This window comes from Bos mutus, chromosome 20, assembly GCF_027580195.1.
Source record: "Bos mutus isolate GX-2022 chromosome 20, NWIPB_WYAK_1.1, whole genome shotgun sequence".
In the NCBI taxonomy this organism is placed as follows: domain Eukaryota; kingdom Metazoa; phylum Chordata; class Mammalia; order Artiodactyla; family Bovidae; genus Bos; species Bos mutus.
The window spans coordinates 71,060,417-71,080,993 of record NC_091636.1 but is presented as its reverse complement, the minus strand read 5'-3'; the positions used below and the strand labels follow the sequence as shown (position 1 = coordinate 71,080,993).

The window sequence follows — 20,577 nt, the reverse complement described above, 5'->3', positions numbered from 1 at the left end:
GCCGGGACCAGGTGGGGGCAGAGCCTCTGTCAGAGCCCTGCCCGCCGAGGCCCCGAGGGCAGCAGCTCCTCCACCTCCATGTTTGGGGTTCAGCATGAGTCTCGGGAAAGGCCCCAAGGCTCAGGGCCAGAGGCACTCCTGAGGGTCAGCTGGCCCACGACAGCCCCCTCCTGCCACCAAGCATGGGCGGCCTGCACAGGGGGCACCCAGCCCTCCCGGGGGCGCAGGGCACCTCCAGGACCGTGGCCCCACCTGCCGACCTCGTGTGGAGCCCGACCGGCCACTCCCTGGGCTCCCCGTACGGCCACGGCCCCCACGGCGGGCTCTCCTCCACGTCACCAGGGGCTGGAACCAGGGGTTTTAGGTCTCCCGACACCGAGTTTATGAGCGCCCCCTGCCCTCCATGCTCTGTGGCCAGGATTGACGCTGGATCTGAAATCCAGGGCCTGGCCACCAGTGCATGCCCGAGGGGCACGGGCTGAGAAGGAGCACCCTGCCATCAGGCCGGAGAAACAGAACCGCTCGAGCCCAGGGGCTCTGCTGCTCTCACAGCAAGTCTGGGGCTGAAACAGTAACTCGTTCTGCAGCAAAGACACAGGAAACACCGAGAGGAAAGCAGAGGCTAAGAGCCGCCCACAGCCCTCCCGCCGACACCGCCTCCGGCACGGGAATCTCCCCCAGCGTCTGCTCCTGGAGGGCCGGCCAGCCTTCCCACCTGGGGCTCCAGTGGGAGATGGACACTCCAGCCCACAGCTGGGAGCCGTGAGGGGGGCGGCAGGTGGATGGGCTCCAAGCCCCCCAGAGCCTCTGCGGGGGGTACAAGCCCCGAGCCCCCAGAGCCTCCGCGGGGTGGATGGGCCCTGAGCACCAGAGCCTCCGCGGGTCTCCCTGACCCTCACTCTTGGCCTGCGAGGCCCCCGTGCCATCTCAGGGAGGACCAGATGCTGAGACGCCATTTGCCAGGGGCCTGGCCGGGTGACCCCAGGTTGGCAGATTCAGTCTCTGTCTGTGCACCCAGCCCTTCTGCCCCACCCCAAGCTGACCCCACCACCGACACAGCCCCCCTGCCAGAGCTACAGGCAGCGTCGTCCCACCCCGGACCACGGTACAGGGCGGGAAGCGGGCCTGGCACCCTGCCCCCACCTGGGAGTGCCCTCCACAGGCGTGCGCCTGGCATCTGGCTGGCCGCCTGGAGCCAGCGCCTGGCGGGCGGGGGAGCTCGGCGTGGAGAGGTGGGCAGGGCCAGCTCATGGCACCTCCAAAGAGCCCTCGTGAAAGGACACTCATTCCCGGGGGCATCCTGCCACCAGCACCCTGGCATGACCAGGAATGAGCCAAAACCCACAGCAGGCAGCAGGGCCACGGGGCAAGGCCCACTGGCCCAGCTGTGTCCTGCTCACCGCCCTCTAACCCGCCACCGCCACCTCCCCGCCACCGCCACCTCCCACGCTGTCCCACAGAGCCCAGGGACAAAGGTGCTCCTCAAAACACGAAGGGCGGGATGGACTCAGAGAAAGACTCAGGAAGGCTCCGGGGCGGGAGGACCGAGGCCACGGCCACCCCGACAGTCGGGCTGCAGACACCCCCTGCTGAGACGGGGCGGCTCTGGGCGTCTCGGCTACGGAGAGGCGCCAACACAGAGGAGCAGCCAGATACCCGGGGTGTGCACAGACGCATGGTCAGCACACGCGTGTGGGACGGGGCACAGCTGGGCCCTCCAGAACAGAGTGTGTTCCAGGGACTTTCCTCTCATCTGGACACGACCCCGCGCCGGGCGGTGAGGGCCACCGGTGGACTCAGGGAGCATGGCTCCCCGCCACCCCTCCATCACGTGGGTGCCACGCCCTCTCCGGCCACTCCTTTCTCAGGGACCCGCGGCTGTGATCCCAGCCTAGGTGGGGCACAGGGCCAGCGCAGCCAGAGCCGAAGGCGGGAGTTGGGCACCCCAGCGGCCTCCCGAGGCGGCTCCCGTTACCGGCTCAGGCTCCATCTGGCTGCGGTCAAGACCCCACTCAGAGAGAGGAGGAAACCCAAGAACCACCTGGGGCTCCTGTCCTCTGATGCTGGCTCCACACAATCCCTCCCCAGAGACCGTCCCATCCCGCGAGCCTCCTGAGAACGGGGCCTAACCCAAGGGCCACCTCTGGGACAGGCCAGCTCCAGAGCAGAAGAGTAGGCAGGGTGAGAAGCCTCAGCAAGATGCGGGGTCTCTGAGGGGCCTCCTGACCCCCCAGGGGACAGCCCACTCCGGGGAACACCTGAGAGACGGTACCCTGGGGGACAGCCGTACGCTAACCGCGTGTAGATCCCAGACAGGCTTGGCTGCAGAGCAGCCTCAGGCAGGGCAGAAGGGGGCGGCCTGGCTGCGAGGGGCAACCACAGGCCCGCAGGCCCGTCCGGCTCCCCTCCCAGCACACGGCCTGAGGACAACCTAAGCCCAGGAAACTCGCGCAGGGTCACGGGTCCCACCCCGGCCACGTGAAGCTCAGAAACGGAGCTTACACCTCCCCCAACTCTGTCCTCAGTAGAAAGCACCCCAAAAAGAGGAAACGGATGCGCAGCGGGGCCCCGCCTCTGGGCCCAAGCAGGGACGTGGGCAGCTGGCCCGCACAGACGCCTGAGGCCCCAGGCAAGACCCAGCACCGACGGCTCCCAACCACCCTCCGGGGGCACGGCTGCAGACCCCCACCCCCCCACCAGCCACAAGGGCACCTGGACAGGGCACTCACTGGGGCTCCTTGCAGCGGGCTCCGGGCCCAGCACAGCGCGGGCCGCCGTGGATGGGGGAGCGGCCATGGATGGGGGAGCCAGGGCGTCTCATTCCTGGGCTGGTCCCACTGCAGCACAGCTTATCTGCACAGACCAGGCCTGGCTCTCGGGGGGTGCCCGCTTTCTCATGAAAGAAACGTGTTAACCCTTCATTCTCTGCTCTCTCTGCAGACAGCGCTGCCCCAGGCCCCCGAGCAGGCAGCCCACGGCGGCCGCCTGCAGCAGCCCGCAAGGCCCCAGGCCCAGCTGCCATGCCCGGGAGCCGTCTACTCCCACCAGGCCCCAGACCTGGCCTGGCCTCCGTCTCATGGGCCCCGGGGTGGGGGGTCTTCCCCCTCGAGCAGAAGGCAATGGCTGCAGAGACCACAGCCCACGCTCACCGCTGGACAGCAGCCTCTGCCCTGAAGCCTCCCGCATGTGCGGCTGGGGATGGAGACCCTGGGGGCGGCCAGTGGCACACGTCCACCCCCAGCCTGTGCCTCCGATTCCCACCCTGAGCCCGACCATGGGCCTGGGAAAGATAGCCCCGCATGAGGCCACAATCCCCCTGCGCAGCAGTGCAGGCCGACCCAGGGGTCACCCGCCCAGGCACCAGGACCTGCCAGGGTCGGCTCGCGACTATGGCCGCTGGGCAGAGCCCCATCCCCATGAACAGGTTCTCCGGGAGGCAAGATGTGGAGGGCAGCTCCCTCGCCCACCGTGTCCGGCCTGGCAGACACCTCTGGCCACCCCAGGTGCTGCTGCATAGCCTGTGACACCCTGAGCTGCAGCAGATCAAGACCCTGGGGTGCCACGACCCTGATGGGTCCACAAGCTCATCACCGTCCCCGCCCGGCCTCCAGCGCTGCAGTGAGTCTCCCCCATTCCCTCTCCTCCAGGCAGTGCTTACCAGCCCACCGCCTGCCTCCACGCAGGGGATGTGGTGTGCTCAGTCGTGCCCAACTCTTTGCGACCCTGTGGACCGTAGCCTGCCAGGCTCCTCTGTCCATGGGATTCTCCAGCCAGGAATACTGGCGTGGGTTGCCATTTCCTCCTTCAGGGGATCTTCCCGACTCAGGAATCGAACCTGAGCCTCTTGTGTCTCCTGCGTCGCAGGCTGGTCCTTTACCACTGAACTTCCCTGGTGGCTCAGACGGTAAAGAATCCGCCTCCAATGCAGGAGACCTGGGTTCAGTCCCTGCGTCGGGAAGATCCCCTGGAGGAGGGCATGGCACCCAACTCCAGGATCCTTGCCTGGAGAATTCTGTGGACAAAGGAGCCGGGCGGGTTGCAGTCCCTGGGATCACAGAGTCAGACACAACATAGCACTTCACTTTCTTTCCTGTCTTTCCCTTCCCGCTAGCTCTGCCTGGGAAGCCCAAAACAGCAGACGTTTAGGGTCAATTACTTGAGTCCCCTCCAGTCCCAGGGTGAGAAGGGGACCCCGCTCTCCAACAGGCCTTGGGGCGCCACCAAGCAGCAGGCCCCCGGGGTTGGAGCAGCAGTGGGTCCCTTCAGCCCAGCCCACTGCCCCACCCAGGTGATGGGCAGAGGGGCGGCGAGCCTGGCCTGGGCACAGAGGCCCCTCCATGCACACGCCCCGCTGGCCTCCGGGGCCCCTTCTTCCCTGATGGAGCCCATGGAGCACACAGGCACCCCTCTGCCCAGGGCTGCCAGGGACCTACACACAGGGCAGTGCTCCAACCAGCACCCCAGACACGCACAGACACACACAGACACACACAGACAGACACACACAGACATACACAGACAGAGACACGAACAAGACACACACACAGACACGCACAGACACAAACAGGCACGCAGAGACACGCACAGACACACACAGACAGACACACACAGACACACACACACACAGACACACACACACACAGACACGCACAAGACCCACACAGACACGCACAGACACAGGCACGCACACACGCAGGTCTGCAGGGCTCGGCAGAGAAACTCAGAACGCTTCTCCCGGTTTCCAAGAAAAGGACCCGTGGCCTGGAGGTGGCCCCAGAGCCTCGACAGGCACGGGGAGGCCAGGATGCAGGCCGCCCGCCCCATGAGCATCCAGGCCTGGGCTGTCCTGCGCCTTTAAAGATGGAATTTGGCCCTCCCACCCCCTCCATCCAGCATCACAGACTCCCTGAGTGAGGTCCAGAGCCCAGACCGCCCACAGAGATTCCCACGGCGGGGGTGCCGGACACGGGCCAGGGTCAGCCCTTCCTGCTCAGAGTCCGCAGCCCTTCCTTCCTGGAGCCCGGCGACGGGGAAAGGCTGCACGCCTGACCCGCGGGACAGAACCCACAGGCTCATCTCAGGCCCCTGCGGCTGAGCTCACATCCTTCGCCTAGCCAGCCCGTGGGAGCAGCCCCTGGAGGGCTACGGCCACACGGGGAAACGGGCAGCACAGAGCCTGCTCCCCGGACCCCTCAGTCCCAGCAGGACCCCAGATGACGCCCCCAGGGCTTCCAGGGTCGGCAGCTCGGGCTGCCTTCGCAGAGGTCAAGGAAGCCCCCAGGTGACCCTCAGGGCTTGAGCCACAGAGCAAGAAATTACAGGAAAGGCATCCAAAGAGGAAGAGCCAGGAAGGAAAGGGAAGTGAGAGCAGAGCTGGGGGAGGGGAGAGTCCGGGGGGAGACGGGCGGGACCCCCTCTGTGGGGGCTGGTGGGGTCCGGCGAATATCCGGGAGCGCACACAACACCTCCCAAACATTGGACGCCCCCCCCACCACTGCCCGCAGGCCTCCCCCCCAGCTCTAAACCCCAGGCCTGCCAACCCGACTCAGCCAAGGTCACAACAGCAGCAGCAGCGCAAGGTCAAGACTTGGGTGTCGGCCACCGCACCCCAGTGGAGGCCCGGGCCTCGGACGGCCAGAAGCGGGCCATGGCTTCACACACTGACCACAGGGCCCCACGCAGGCCTGGCCAGGAGCGCAGGGGAGCGCAGGAAGCAAAGGCAGCCTGGGCCGGCCTCCACGTGTCACGGGCTCACGCGCCAGGCCCGTGGGCTCGGGTGGGCAGACTTGGGCTGGTCCCACGGCCGCGTCAGCCAAGTAGGCGCAGAAGTGAGCCCGGCCCCTCCAGGGGCAGCCCTCCCCCAGCCCTCAATTTCCAGCATGCTCCAGCTCGGGAAGGCCTCCCTGAGCTTGTCTCACCAGCACCATCAGGAGGCCCAGCCGGAAAGCCAGGCGCCTCCTCAGGGGTTCAAGGGCCAGTCACAGAGTCGGGAAGGATCTTCAGTGACCCTGTGATGAGTAGGTGAGGCCCTAGGCTGGGCCAAGGGGGCAAGGACCCCACACATGGGTCTGCGAGGGGCTCCACCAGCAGTTCCCTGCTGCAGGGTGGGCCCCTCAACAGCAGAACGTGAGCTGTTTCCCAGCCGCCCCATCACACTGGCCATGCCTTGGCCACCATCACAAGGCCTCTCTGGGCACCACTGTGGGCTGACGGCTTCGAGCGGACTCCGAAAGGCAACAGCACGCCTGCCTGCAGAGCCACAGGGGCTCTGCCCAGAGAACCAAGGCCCCTGCTGCCGTTCCTCCAAGGTAACGTGAGTGAAGACAGAGAAGCCCCGGGCTCAGTCCTGTGCCAGCTCGTTCAAGGCCAGGGTCAGCTCAGACCCCGGAGGGCTTGTCGACAGGCACGCGAGATGCCCACACGTGGTGTTTGCCAGGGCCCCTGCCTCTGAACACGCAAGCAAACGCGATGCTGGACAAGCCCAAGGCAGGGGCTGAAGTGGGCTTGGCAGAGAAAGCAGGAGCCTCAGACCCAGGGTGGGCAGGGGGCTCGCGGGCCCCTGCAGCCATGCCCAGGTCTGCAGACAGCCACTGAGGCCTGCCTGAGAAGGGGCCAGCGGGTGGGGGGGTGCCCTCCTGGGGGGCGGCAAGGGTCCCCTGAGGACCCGATGGCTCCTGGGGGCCAGGGAGGTGCGGCTCACCTGGGAAGGCCGCTGGCCCCCTAGCCGGAGCCGCGGCTGGGGAGGCTGGGCTCAGGGACTCTACCTGCAAGTCCCGCCTGCTTTCCACCGGACAGGCCGCTGGAGCCCTGCCCAGTCCCATACCTCTGTGCAGAGGAAAGCAGGCAGACCCTGAGGGAGGGGGCAGGACCCTGCGGAGCCGCCCTCACCGGCCGGGATGGTGCACAGCCCCAGGAGGTACCCGGCCTCTTGTCCTGGAGGCGGCTCGAAGGACCTGTCGCCTGCCCTGGCGTCACCGTCTTTCCTGCCTGGTCACCTGCTCCCTGATGCTGCAGTAACCCCAACTTCGACAGGGGCTGAGCCCAGAGATGAGGCGGCGCCCTCGGGTGATCCACCCACCAGCTGTAGGGAAGTCGGGGCCTGGAGCCCCCGTGATGGAGAAGCAGGCTGGGGATCCCCACCCCACAGAGAAAGTGAAAGTGCCAGAGACCTCCGGGCTCCAGAAACACAGGGGCAGGAGGACCCGGGTCTGAGCAGCTCTGTGGGGGGCGATGGCGGCCTTTCTCCGCCCGGCAGGGACCTGCTATCCTTCCAGCGCAGGACCCCACAGGGCAGTGGGCCGGTCCTCCTGGCAGCTTATCTGCCTGGCGGCCCTTTGCCCCAGAGCGAGCGGAGCGCAGTGGAGCAGAGGCGGCCGGGAAGGAAGCAGGCAGGCACTCCGCCCCCCTCGGCCTCTCCGGGGGTGGAGGTCACACCAGGTCACCTGGGGGGCCTGGGGACGCTCTGGAAGAGACCCTCCTCCGTCTCCACAGCTACCTAGGGCGTCTCGCACCTCCTCACGACCCCTCCCCAAGTGGGGGAAAAAGGTGCTTTCTGCGTCCCGGGCCGGGGCCGCGTAGGGGAGGGACGTGGGGGCGCGGCATATGCGAGCCCACGGTCCCTGAAGCCTTCGCCCTGCGCCCCCACCACGAAGCTCGGGCAGCGGGCCGCGGCAGGCAGGAGACGGGGCGGCGAGAGGGGAACTGCAGGGGCAGGCAAAGTGGTGGAACTAGCGAGGAGTGAGAGGAACCGGCGGGGCCCGGGAACGGGGCGGAGAGCAGCCCCACGGCCCTTCTAGGCGCGCCGTCCGCCTCCCCGCCCCTCCTCCCGAGACGCCCTCTCCTCCGGCCCCGGCCTCCCCCGCGCGCCCGCCGACCCGCGCAGCCGGGCCTCCGCCTTTGTCCCGCGGGCAGGTGCGGCCGCGCTCACCCAGGCTCGGGCAGTCGGGCTCGCCGCCCTCGGGCGGGCCTGGCGCCTCGTTCGGCTCCGCCGCCTCCTCCTGGGCGCCGTCCGCCCGCGCCTCCACGGGCACCACGGTGAAGTTGGTGGGCATGGCGAGCCCGGAGCTCCGGCCACTCTACGCTCCCCGCTCGGCTCCGCGCGCCCGGGCGCGGCTCCGCCCGCTCCCGCCGACGCGGCCGGACCAGGGCGCAGGGGCGGGGTCCGCGCGGCCCGCCCCCGGCCCGCCCGCCCCACGTGACCGCACCTGCCGGCCCGCCGGCCCCGGCGAAGTTGTGTGCCCGGAGCCACGCCGGGCGCCCTCCACCGAGAACCCTCCCCCGGCCCGCGCGCGGGGGCCGCCGCCGCCTCCGGACCCCCGGCCCGCCCCGCCCCAGCGGCTGACTTTCGGTTCCGGAGCTGCCCGCTTTGCCAATGTCCGGCGCAGGCCTCTGCCCGCTCAGCGCCCTCGCTGCCAGCCCGCTGCCCGAAGCTGGACCCCTTCCGGCCTCACTGCCCCCTCACCCGAGAGGGCGTCTCCCCTCCCCGCTGCCTGACTCACCCAGAGCTCGGGTTAGGGAAGCACTTCCCGCGAGCAGAGGGCTCAGTCCACAAGGGACACGGGCAGGACACAGGTCGCCAGGCGCTCCGCCGCGGGCACCCGCCCACCGGGGCCCCAGGCCCATCCCTGCTGGCTCAGGGAGCCCGCCCTGCCCGACCCTGGCGGTGTGGTCTGGGGAGGCCCCTGGGAAAGGGAAGCTAGGGCATGAAGGGCACAGGTGGGCTGCCAGACCCAGGGTGCCACCTGCCAGGTGGCCTCCAAGCACCCTGTAGTCTCTTAAAGACACAGAAAATCTGGCAACGGCTGAAAGTCCATCGAAGAGAAATGAGTTCAGAGTTGCAGCGGCGGGGTGCAGCGGGTCACCCCAGAAACGTTTTTACAAAAATGAGGTGAAATGTAGGTGGTGTGGGCAGCGAGGTCGGGGCACTGTAGTGGGTCAAGCAGGCCCAGATCCTGTTTGAAAAGGCCTGGGGTTGCTCCTGGCCTCCAGCAGGAAAGTGAAAGTGTTACTTGATCAGTCTTGTCTGACTCTTTGCTAGGGACCTTATGGGATTTTCCAGGCAGGAATACCAGAGTGGGTTGCCATGCCCTCGTCCAGGGGACCTTCTGACCCAGGGGTTGAACCCAGGTCTCCTGCACAGCAGGCGGGTTGTTTACTGAGGCCTGGGGTTGCTACGGGCCTTAGCCAGGAGGCTTTATCTTGATCTTTGTTCAGGCATCTGGCTGTGCATTCCCCTGCCTTGGGTTCTTGTCAACATCCAAACCGCAGAGAGCCAGGCCCAGAAAAGCTGATCCCCATGGAAGACGAGAGAAGCAGTGAGGCGGTCTAGAGTCCCACCCCGGCCCCGGATCGCTGGGCCCACTGGGAAGGCTCCCCTGTCTCCCACCCCTACCCGGCACCAGCCCTCTGAGGAGGGGGTGCAGCTGACCCAGCCACCCCCGCAGCCCAGCCTGTGCAGAGGGGGCTCTGCAGGCCTGTGGAAGGGGCCGGCGTGTCAGATGGCAGAGGCCGGCCTTTTTCAGTGTCAGCGGGCTTCCAAATGCACTTCCTCGTTCCTCTCTGCTCCCTAGGAGAGTCCCTACTGGGACAATACTGTCAGCTGGTGTGCCCCTGAAACTGGGCAAACGCTCAGTTACAATGAGGCTCCCAAACACAAAGGCAGTAACTCCTCGAGGTGACCTTCGAAGTATTTAGTGATTGAGGAGAAGGAGAGGACTCAACACGAAAAAGCCAAGCCGAGGCTCAAGCTCCGGGCTGCGGATGGTTCTAGGCGGCTGTCCACCCCCCTGCAGGTCAGGGAGGGTCCCCAGACGTTCTCTGGGAAGGGCCAGCTCCCTGGGGAAGATGACACCACGGATGCGGGGCTGAGGGGTGGGGGCAATAGACCCTCTCCTGCCACCCATGAGGACCCTGCACAACCGTGGCTCAGAGAGGGGTCGCCCCTGCCCGATGCCTGGGACACCCCCCCAACAACACACACACCAAGCCAGCCCGGGGCCTCCTCCAGACAGCAAGTTCCCCGCCTGGAGAGAGCGGCAAACCCAAGGGCCGACCCCAGCCCCTGCCAGCAACCTCTGGCCTCAGTTTCCTCATCTGCAAAACCGAGGGGTGGACCTCCTGGCAAGCTCCCGAGGCCACCATGAGCTGAGACCCGCCCAGGCTGTGAGGAGGCTGGCAGGCCTCCTGCCCTCGGGGCCCTGCCAATAAAACTTACCCCCCAACCCGTGCCCACAGGCAGCAGTAACTTGGGGTGGCAGTCGGTGCTGAGTCTGCAGAAGCCTTTGTCGGTGACCCTGCATCCAGCCCGCCCACACACTGTGACCCCAAGTCCAGGCCCCCCACCTGGGGGCTCCCCCTCGGGGACCCAAGTCCGGCCCACTCAGGAGCCCTGCATTTCGAAGCCTGGGCCAGCGCCCTGGCCCCAGCTGGCTCTGGGTCCCATGGAACAATGCCTGGCTCCTGAATCACGTTGTTGCCACCTGAGAAGCAAACAAAACCCAGCCCTCTTTCCAGGTGAAAGGGCTGAAGCGGGGTGGGGGTGGGGGGGGGAGCGTGTGGCGGGCAAGGACCGCACAGGGGCACATGTGGGTCCTTGCACGTTCCTGTCGGTTTGGGATTTTTTCAAACTAAGATAGCTTTAGAGCTCTCGGTAAATAGATTTCCTTTTTTCAGTATATGTAAAAGAGACAAACATCAAGGACCTACTTACATAGCACAGGGAACTCTGCTCAGCGTCTTGTAATACACCATAAGGGAAAAAATCTGAGAAAGAATGTGTGTGTGTAACTGAACCACTCTGCTGGGCACCTGAAACCACACAACTTTGTGAATCAGCTAGATGTCCAGTGAGACAACGGAACAGACAACAGACGCGCCTGTTTCCAAGGGGCCTCGCAGGATCCTGGACGCTGTCTCCACGCCCTCCGTGTCCCCGGGGAGGCCCGCCCCGCCTGTCCCCGCTGAGGACGTCAGCTGCCTCCTGGCTGAGTGGCCGGCTCATCCTGGTGCCTGGATGTCCCAGGCCCGCCCACCCTGCCCTCGGCCTCCGGGAACAGGGCGCACGCAGCAGTGGGCGGCACCTCCCTGCAAAGTCCCTGGTGGGTGGTGCTGAAGACCAGCAGACCCCCGAGACCTGGCGGAGCGGAGGAAAGGAAGCCCAGGGCCTGAGCGCTGGAGGCTGGGAGCCAGTCGCAGGGCAGACCATCCGGGAGACCCCCACGGGGCCGGCGGGGCATCTCACCTCCCACACCCAAGGCTGGGGGGCCCTCACACCAGCGGGCAGTACCCTCCTCACCCTTATTGCGACCTCACCCCCAGGACTCCTGAGTTAGAACAACCGAGGGCTTCCCACTTCTTTTAAAGCCCAAGACGCATCCTGTCCTCTAACTCCACAAGTAGCCTCTTTTCAATGAATCTCGAACAAACGTTCGCCGTCAGCTCTGGGAACAGTCCTCACGGGCTCCGGCCAGGGTGGGACGCAGGTGGGGTCGGGGGAGCACAGCCTCGGGTTCCCGGTTCCTGCCCGCGTTCCACCAAGGGGACCCAGAGCCCCTGATGAGAGAGCAGCATCCCCACCCTGAGAAACTCGGCCCTGTAATCTGAGGACTTTGCAAAGAGCTTTCCAAACCCTGCAGAGAAGGGATGGGGGCGGCAAAGAGAAACACTGGGCCTGGCCGGGCCCCACGGGATTCTTGGCCCTCCGCCCGCAGGACATTCGGACGACTGGACAAGCTCAGCTGCCAGCCAGGGCCTCGGAAGGCCACTCTGGGCGTGATGGACCCTGAGATGGGGATCCCCCCACCGGGAGAGGGTGGGCCTGGGCGGAGATGGGACTGGGTGGGACACGGCCCAGAACAGGCCGGGATGGGGCTGAACTGAGCTGAAACCCCCGAAGATGCCGGCCATTTCTGGGGTCGTTCCAGCAGGTTTATTGGGAAGAGGGTCAGGGCTGAGATCTGCCAGGGGGCAGAGAGGGAGGGTCTCAGCTGCCCGGAGCCCCAGGGACCACAGCCCCCATGGCTGTAATTCTCCAAAAAGGAGAGGCCCACTGCCCACCTCAGGAGGGTCCCGGGAGGGCGGGGCCGCATGTGACACCTGGTTCAGCAGGCCGGCCCCGCCACTCTTTCGTGAAACCAGATCTGGCCTGTGAGACCCTCCCTGGGAAAGCACAGACGCTCGTCTGGACCTCAGACTGCAGACAGGAGCTAAGAGGTCCCATGCAAGCTCGAAGAAGTCCTGCCCGATCCACAGGATGCTCCAAGTCTCACCACGACGCTGAGGGTCGCACCTCTGACAACACGGCGCTTTTCAAGCAGTGGGACCCGGGGGTGCAAAGGCCAGTCCTGTGGTCACTGCAGGCCCCGCCCAACCCTGTCCTGGGGCCCCAGAGGGGCCTGGAAGCCCGGAGCCCTCATCACCCCGGACCGCGACCCCCTGAGGGCCGTCAGCCCCGCAGGGACCCTGGGAGCAGCCCCCGCCCTCGGCCATGCCCATGTGTGATGCCACCTCCCATCCAAGCCGGTCTGCAGCTCCCGTCTCGTCTCAGCCTCGGGCCGGCCACCAGCAGCAGAGGCAACGCTCAGGGCCTCGGGGCTCTCAGCCCAGTCTCTCAGCCCCCTGCCCCCCCTGCCATCTCCGGGCAGCCCCCAGCCCCCTGCACGTCCACGCACCCCCAGCCCAGGCCCGGGAGGGCTTGGGGCGAGGTCAGGGCACAGCCGCCCTCGCCGGACTCTCAGGGGAGTTCCCGGGTGGGCCGGCACCAGCCTCCTGTGCCAGGATGGGGTGTGAGGCTGGGGAGCTTGACAGGAGTGTCAGCTTCAAACTCTGGAGCCCCTGACCTCCCTCCAGGCCCAGCGGCTCCCCTTTGCTGCTCGGTCCTCCATCCCAGCCCCGCCTGCAGGTGGTTCCCAACAGCAGTCCTCCTAAAGGGCGTCGGGTTCCACACGCGGCACTGGGTCCCCTCAGGACCTTCCTGTTGATGCGGTGACCAGGCTCCCGTCTCACCCCTCAGAGCGCCGTGGGTTCCCTTAGGGCTGCGGGCAGCCTGGCCACCCGGCAGGCTCCCAGGACACCCCGTGGGGTGGCTCCGGGGCTCACCATCAGAGAGGCCCCAGGCCTGCAGCCTGAGCTCAAGGCTGGAAAACACAGACATGCTTAGTCGTATTGGACTCTGTGACCCCATGGGCTGTCCACGGGATTCCCCAGGCCAGAATACTGGAGTGGGCTGCCATGCCCTCCTCCAGGGTCTTCCCGACTCGGGGTTCAAACCCACATCTCCTGTGTCTCCTGCACTGACCTGCGGGTCCTTTACCACTGAGCCTCCTAGGAAGCTCACACAGGAGTGGAGGCTGGGGACTCTGTCATGACCTGAGACACTTTTCACGAGAGGACCCTAAGTGGTCACTGGGGACAGTGACCACCTCTGTGCTCCACAGACACGGCTGGGGCGGGAAAGTGGGTGCGGAGCCCACGGCAGCCACGGGCTGGGCAGCCAACCCAGGCCTGGGCGGACCCTGGAAGGACCTCCCGGCAGAAGGACAGGCACCATGCGGGCGAGGGCGGGGCACGGGGCTACCTGACGGGCAGGTGTGCAAACCACACTCTGTCACCGCCCAGAGACTCCACAGTACCGTGTGGGCCCAGAGACACCCCAGGTGTTCCCAGCAGCAGGCCGGGTCGGTCCACTGCAAGCAATGCACGAGCCCTGCCAACAGCGACCAGCGAGCAGGGAGCGGGCCCTTGTGGTGGGCTGTGAGGCGGGAGGCAGAGGGGGCCGCACCATCCTGCCCGCGTGACAGCGGGAAGGAGGACCAGCAGCCGGCACGGACCGCTGCCGGGACAGTGAGCTAGACAGGGCTGGGTGGGGCTCCAGCGTGGACTGGGGTGAGCAGCCCTCACCGGAGGAGAAAGACCATCAGACCCTTTACCATCTGAGCCCCCAGGGAAGCCCCCTGCTGGGCAGGGCCCCACAAATACTCTGCGGTGTTCATTCACATAAACGCGTGGTTAAGTTGCCACTACCACCGTCTCCATATCTGGGACTTTCTCATACTGCAAAACTGAACTTGTCTCCCTTAAACGTCAGCTCCCACCCCCTCCCCGCCCCAGGGACCTGCCACCCTATGCTCCGCCTCTGGGGGGTCTGACTATCCGGGCCCTTAGGCGGGGACTTGCTCAGTGCCTGTCCTTTGACAGCAGAGCCTAGAGGGCCTTCCACGCTGGGGCCTGTATCAGAAGGTCTTTTTTTTTTTTTTTTTTTTTAATTATCTATTTATTTCGCTGCTCTGGGTCTCAGTCGCAGCATGTGGGATCTGGTTCCCTGACCAGGATCAAACCCAGGCCCGCTGCTTTGGGAGTTCGGAGTCTCGGTCACTAGATCACCAGGGAAGTCTCAGACGTCTTTCCTTGGGAGGCGGAATCCCATTCCAGCGTCTAAATGGGCCTCACTGGTTTATTGGTCAGCTGTTGACGGACACCTGGGTTCCTCCCACCTCCTGATCACTCCCTTTACTCCGTGCTCCCTGTACAGGGTCGTGGGGAACACTTTCCAGGGTCTGTGTCGAGTAAACACGAGCATTTAAACTATGCTCCCTGCGGGTACAGGGTCACACAGAGGTGCACACACGTGCACACAGCCCCCCAGAAGGAGACAGGAGGCCTCTCAGTGGCCAACTCTCACCCACAGACGGGGGTACCGACTCCCGTGGGACACTCCTCTGGACCTGCTGCGTCTGGTGACGTGCAGTGGAGACAAAAATACCTCACAGTCTTTTAAATGAAACAGCTGCTGCAGCCCGCAGATAAGCAGGCCACCCTCGAGTGCCCAGGGTGGTGATTTCTACCCTATTATTACCCACAGCGCAGATAGCGAGACTGGGACCTGCCCCAAGGTCATGCCACCCGTCCTGGGCCCAGGGAGAGGACTGCAGCCAGGCTGGGGGCCACACGTGGCTCCAGCCGAGACTCCCGGACGTGAACCTCTGAGGGACGCTTGTGCGTGTCGGGGGTGGGGGGCGCGGGGACACACACAGGCCCGGCTGTGGCCAATTCTGCTAACCAGTCCCCACACGGGCTGAGCCGTCACCCTGAGTTTCAAACTTCAGATCTGCTCTGGCAAACTGAACCAAACCCACCTCTCTTCTTGGCTTTCTTTGATTCCGTGAGGAGAGAGAGAAGGGAAGTGCGTTTGATGGACAGTCCCTGGGTTGGACAGCTATCTCTCAGCTTAATGACCTCATTCAAACCTTAAACGCTGGGCTCGAGTCACGTGAGCGCGGAGAGGGCTGTGCTAGCTCGTACATCCCGCCTCTGTCTACAGAGAACAGCTTTTTGTATAAAAGCTGCAAGCCATTAATTTCTATTTTCACAGCAATGAGTTAAAAATACATTTTAAAAATAAGCTCTGATTGCCGCCGAAGTTTGCCAAGGTCACACAGGCCTCAGACTCAGAATCCACCAGCTCAGGCTGTGCCCCAACACAAGATCCAGGTCCTTTGAGAGACAAGCTTGGCGGGTCAGACCCTGTGATATGAGGGAACGCCCGGAGGAAAACAAAACCCAGGGCCAGACCATCTAATTGCTGAGGAGAAAAGGGATGCAGGACAGGAAGGGGAACCAGAAAAGCCCCGTGACTGCAGCTTGGGAGGGGTCACAGGAGGGGCCAGGCCAGAGGGGAGGGGGTCACGGGAGGGGCCAGGGTCACGGGAGGGGCCAGGCCGGAGGGGAGGGGGTCACAGGAGGGGCCAGGCCGGAGGGGAGGGGGTCATAGGAGGGGCCAGCCCGGAGGGGAGGGGAAGAGAGTTTCAGGCTCCCTGGGACAGCAGCTCCTCCGGGTTCCCACGCCAGCAAGGACGGGCATCGAAAGGAAAGACACCCCACCCCAGTGTTCACTGCAGCGCTGCTCACAGCAGCCAGACACGGAAACAGCCCAAGCGTCTGTGGACAGAGGAACGGATAGAGACGTGGCCCGTAAGACAACGGAATGCCACTCAGCCGTTAAAGCAGACGGAACAATGCTGTTCGCAGCAACGTGGACGGACCTAGAGACGGTCGCACTCAGAGCAGCGAGTCAGAGAAAACGCACGGCTTACATGTGAGTCTAAAAAAAGCCACAAATGAACTTACTTACAAAACAGACACCGCCCCCCCATCCCAGACAAAGAAAACTGAGGGTTCCCAAAGAGGAAAGACGGGGGCACACTGGGGGCTGAGGATGAACCGACACCCGCTGCGGAATAAACACCACGGCGCCCGCAGCCGCTGTCTCGGGGAGGGTCACAGCCTGACGGGTGGAGTGGAACTGACGTGATGAAGCCGCAAGAAAAGAAAGGACCTCGGCTGGCGTCACAGAAGCCAGGGACGCCTGCTTCCAAGGCCTGCGTTATTCCCCTGCCCCGGAACCAGGTGATTCAGAGGCAGAGACGCCAGCTGTCGTCAGAGGTCGGGGACCTGGGCTGTGCCCTGTCATCCGACCCCTGGGCCGTGGGCCTGCGGGTGGGGCTCAGCCCACTGGGGGCGGGGCGGGGAGGGGAGGGACGTGCTCGCTGGGGCAGCCCAGGGCACGGGACTCTGCTCTCCCCTGAAAACCCAAGAAGCCTCTGGTGTTACCTGATGACTTCCTTTCTGGATGTGATTGAGAAAAAAGGGTGAAAGTCACTCAAAAGTGCACCAGTTCGGTTTACAGGAGTCTCGTCTCATGACTCTCTGCTGCCCCACCAAGGTGGCTGATTCGGCAGCTCCGGAACCCTGCAGAGGCCCCAGCGCTGGCTTCAGCCAGGTCCGGCAGGGCCCCCGGGTGAGGCTGACTGCGGGGAGGTGCCCCCTCGCCGAGCACCAAGGTGGGCGCCGGGGGAGCTTCACGGGGTAGGAGAGCAGGCAGAGGGCAAGGGAGGTCGGGAGGGCTCAGCTCAGGGCTCCCACGCCCAGGAGCGGACACGCCAGGCCCAAACCTGCCCAGCTTTCTGCCTGGTGCCCCCAAGTCAGGTGAGAGGACAGGGAGAACTTCCACTCGCCCCGAAGCTGCAGCCTCGGACACACGTGGACCTCAGCCAGGAGAGGCTCCCAGGGAGGAGGCCAGGGAGGCGGAGGACAAGGGCCACCAGGGTGACGAGGGGGACAGGAGGGGGCATACGGCCCAGCCTCGGGGGGGCGGAGCTCAGAAGGACCCTGAACAAAGGGGGACCCCCAGGCAGCCGAGGGGGCCTGAGGATGGGCACCACGGAGCTGGCAGGAATCTGTCCAGGGAGGGTGGTCTGGGCAGGGACTAAGGTGGAAGTGGGGAGACAGCCCGAGCTGAGTGGGGGCCAGCCGGATGGGAGAGGGTCTGGGCGTGAGGGTGTGCGGCGGGCTTGGAACCTGCTGGAACGCCTCTGCCTCCCGGCCTCCTGGCAGGATCTGAGAGGAGCCAGGATGAGCGGCAGAGGCCCAGGAGGCCCACGGACAAGGCAGCTCCCCACGGGACATGGGCCGGAGGCAGAGCTGGGGCAGCAGGCCCAGGTACAGCCCGGGGCCCCCTCGGTGTCCTCCGCGCCCCTGCTGGCCTTCTGTTACTCGCCCGACAGTCACCGGGAGGCCCAGGGGCCTGCACCCTGCCCTCCAGCGCCGTGGCCCCACTGAAGGACTGAAGAGGAGGCCAGTGTTGGCTCCACTCGGGGAAGGTTCTGGAATCTCCCCTCCCCTCCCCTCTCACCAGGCTCCAGCACGGGTGAGCTCTGAGGACCCGGTGCTCAGCGAGGTGCACGCGTCCCGGGAGGACAGACCCTGCAGGGCTCGCTCACACCGGGGCCCAGAGGAGTCGGGCTCCTGGGGGGCAGGGGGTGGCGGGCGGGGGTGGGGAGTCAGTGTTCACGGGGACGGCTCTGCAGCCGCACAGGACGAGGGGTCACAGGGAGGTGGTGTGACGGGGCTGTGCGCTGAGAAGTTTCGGGTGGTAAACGCCGGGTCGCGTGCGTCTCAGCACAAACAGGAAGCAAGGCTCGTACACAGCGGCAGGAAGGGCTCGGGTCTGCTGGGTGAGGAGCCCACGTGTGGCCACAGAGGCCACGGGAACCCGGCGCACAGACAAAGGTGTGTGCACACGTGTGTTACCAGCAGGCCCTGTGAGTGCAAACCTCAGTCCCCCTGAGGGGGGTCGCCAGAGTCCAGGTTCCAGCTTGAGCGGCCAGAAACTGCCCCCCCACACACACACACCCCTGGACCTGCCCCGGGGCGGGGCGGCAGGCCAAGCAGGGCCCGTTAACTCAGCCGAGGGGCTGCGAGAATCTTAGCTCACAACGTGGGGAGGTCCCTGCTGCCCGGAGGACAGGACAGGGTGCACAGGTGGTCAAGAGAAGGGGCCGGTGGGGCCCCGGGGACCCTGGTCAAGCCAGGCAGGGCGCGAGCCACGTCTGGAACGGCCACGGGAGCCACTGCAAGGGGCATCAGGTGTGCCTGGCAGGCAGGCAGGCAGAGAAGAGAGGCCACAGCTCCCGCTGCCAGTGGGGGGGGCCTCTGCAACCCCCAACTTGGAGCCAGGCCACAGGTGAGCCCCCAGGCCCAGATGGCTTAGCGCAGGGCCAGCTGGCCATCCCAGCCCTCAGTCTGCTCCTGGCGGCCTCCCCAGAGGGTCCCTGACCCCAGGCTGGCTGCACAGTGGTGGGAGGAGCTGTACCCAGGCTCCTGACCCCCAGCTGGCCGCCCCCAGGGTGCCCGGTCTCCCCCAGACGGTCGTCTCACTGCTGACGCGGCCCGTCCTGTGGGAGGCTGGCCTCCTCCGCTCAGGACATTCCCGTTCAACCCTTCCTGAGGCCCTGCCTGTCAGACCAGGACCAGCACAGCCCCTACAGATATATGGACACACACACACATGAACACAGACACACAGAGACACACACACACACACAGACATGCACATAAATACAGACACATGGACACACACGGACACTGACATGCAGAGACAGATACGCAGATGCACACACAGACATGCAAATACAGACACAAGGACACATGCATGAACACAGACATGCAGACACATGGACACAGACACACACAGACAGACACACACAGACAGAGAGACAGACGTGCAGACACACACACACGGACACACAGACATGCAGATACAGACAGACACACGGACACACTCATGAACGCACACATAGACATGCAGACCCAGACAGACATACACATGGACACACAGACATGCAGACACACAGAGACACACAGAGACACACACTGGTCTCCCATATGGACCCACAGGTGCACGCACAGTGACCCGGGCCTCACTCTTGTATCCTTGCGGGGGTGCCCGGCGCCAGCCTGGTCTCCACTCACCGCAGACGTCCTCCCCAGGCCTCTGCTGCCCAGGGCAGGGAGACGGTGGGGCAGGGCGGGCTGGGCAGGCCAAGCATCAGGGGACACCAGGGCAGGGCTGCGCCCTTGGGGCAGGTGGGGGCCGGGGGCAGCCGGGAAGGAGCCTGGGGGGAGCAGGATGATGGGAGGCCCAGCAGCAGAGCCCCCACCCCACCCTGGCATAGGGGCTGGCGGGAGGGCAAAAGCAAAGGGCACTTGCATCTGAGGGGTGTTTCCTCCACTTTGTGAACCTACAGGCAAAAGAAGACTCCCTCCCCAGGCCCACAGGCCTCCCCTGGGACCGTAGGGTCGTGGCCGGAGCCGTGGCCGTGACTGTGACCCCGAATGGCTGGAGAAGGCAGCCTCTCATGCCCCTCTGGGGCCTGTCTGGTGGCTGAGCTGATGGCGGCGGTGGCTTCTGACTCTGCATCTGCAGGGGTTTCCCAGGAACAGAACTGCAGCCCCAGTCACGAGGAGGCCCGGGACCTGGGCGACATCAGCTCAGAGTGAAAGAGAGAGAGGCTGGCGTGGGCCATCCAGCAAGCCCACGGGCAGGCGGGTCCTCCAGGCTGGCGGTCACCCTGGCTCCCCTGCTGTCTGTTAGGCGGGTCTCCCACAGGGGCTGACGCCCCAGGCCCAGGCCACACCCCTGCAGGTTGTGTCCTGGTGCCTGCAGCGGCAGGGACTTTGCTCTGGACTAAGTGCCACTCAGCAGGGCCAGCACTGTCCCTACATTTCCACCCTCCTGGGCCCCCTGGAGCTCACTCTGCTTCTACCGCAGGGCTGTCTACCCCACAGCCGTGGGGGCTACGTGCTCCCCTCCGGAAACCTAAAAACAAGCCAACGACAGAAGCATTTCAGTCCCGCTCCGCGTGGAGCCCCATCACTGGTGCAGAGACTCCAAGGGCAGGGCGGCCAGCTCACAGGCGACCACGGTGCTTGGCCCACGGCCTCTGCCACCGCCAGCCCAGAAGCTAAACCACAGCCTCAGCAGCGACGGGCCCTGGTAGTCACTGACGCGCCTTCCAGCTCAGGACCAACCACAGGGGGCCCAGGGCTCCTCTCACCAACCTGGGGGGACGCCCCCTCCCAGCCCCATCGGTTTCCCCGGCTGTAGCCGGGTCAGGACACCTGAGCCCCCCTCAGCTGGGATGCCCTCTCCCCTTCCCTCCCTCCCAAACGAGTGCCACGGCGGGGCCAACTCCCTCGCCCCGGGAGCTCCTCACTCCTGTGCACAGCAAGGCCTCTGTGCTG

General features: G+C 65.4%; 1 protein-coding gene across 4 annotated transcripts in view; it reads right to left on the bottom strand.

Annotated features, from left to right (window-relative positions):
- Positions 1-20,577, bottom strand: part of SLC12A7 (solute carrier family 12 member 7) — a 65,881-nt gene that overhangs the window by 30,527 nt on the left and 14,777 nt on the right. Inside the window, exon 1 of one of the 4 annotated variants that reach the window (XM_070357768.1) lies at positions 7,928-8,157. The exons of 2 other annotated variants lie outside the window; for them this stretch is intronic. In XM_070357768.1, coding sequence (XP_070213869.1) covers positions 7,928-8,051 — 124 coding nt within the window. In that variant the 5' untranslated portion in view covers positions 8,052-8,157. Of the gene's footprint in view, positions 1-7,927; positions 8,158-20,577 lie in introns of those variants that run through there. One more of the 4 variants, XM_070357769.1, reaches the window with a different exon arrangement.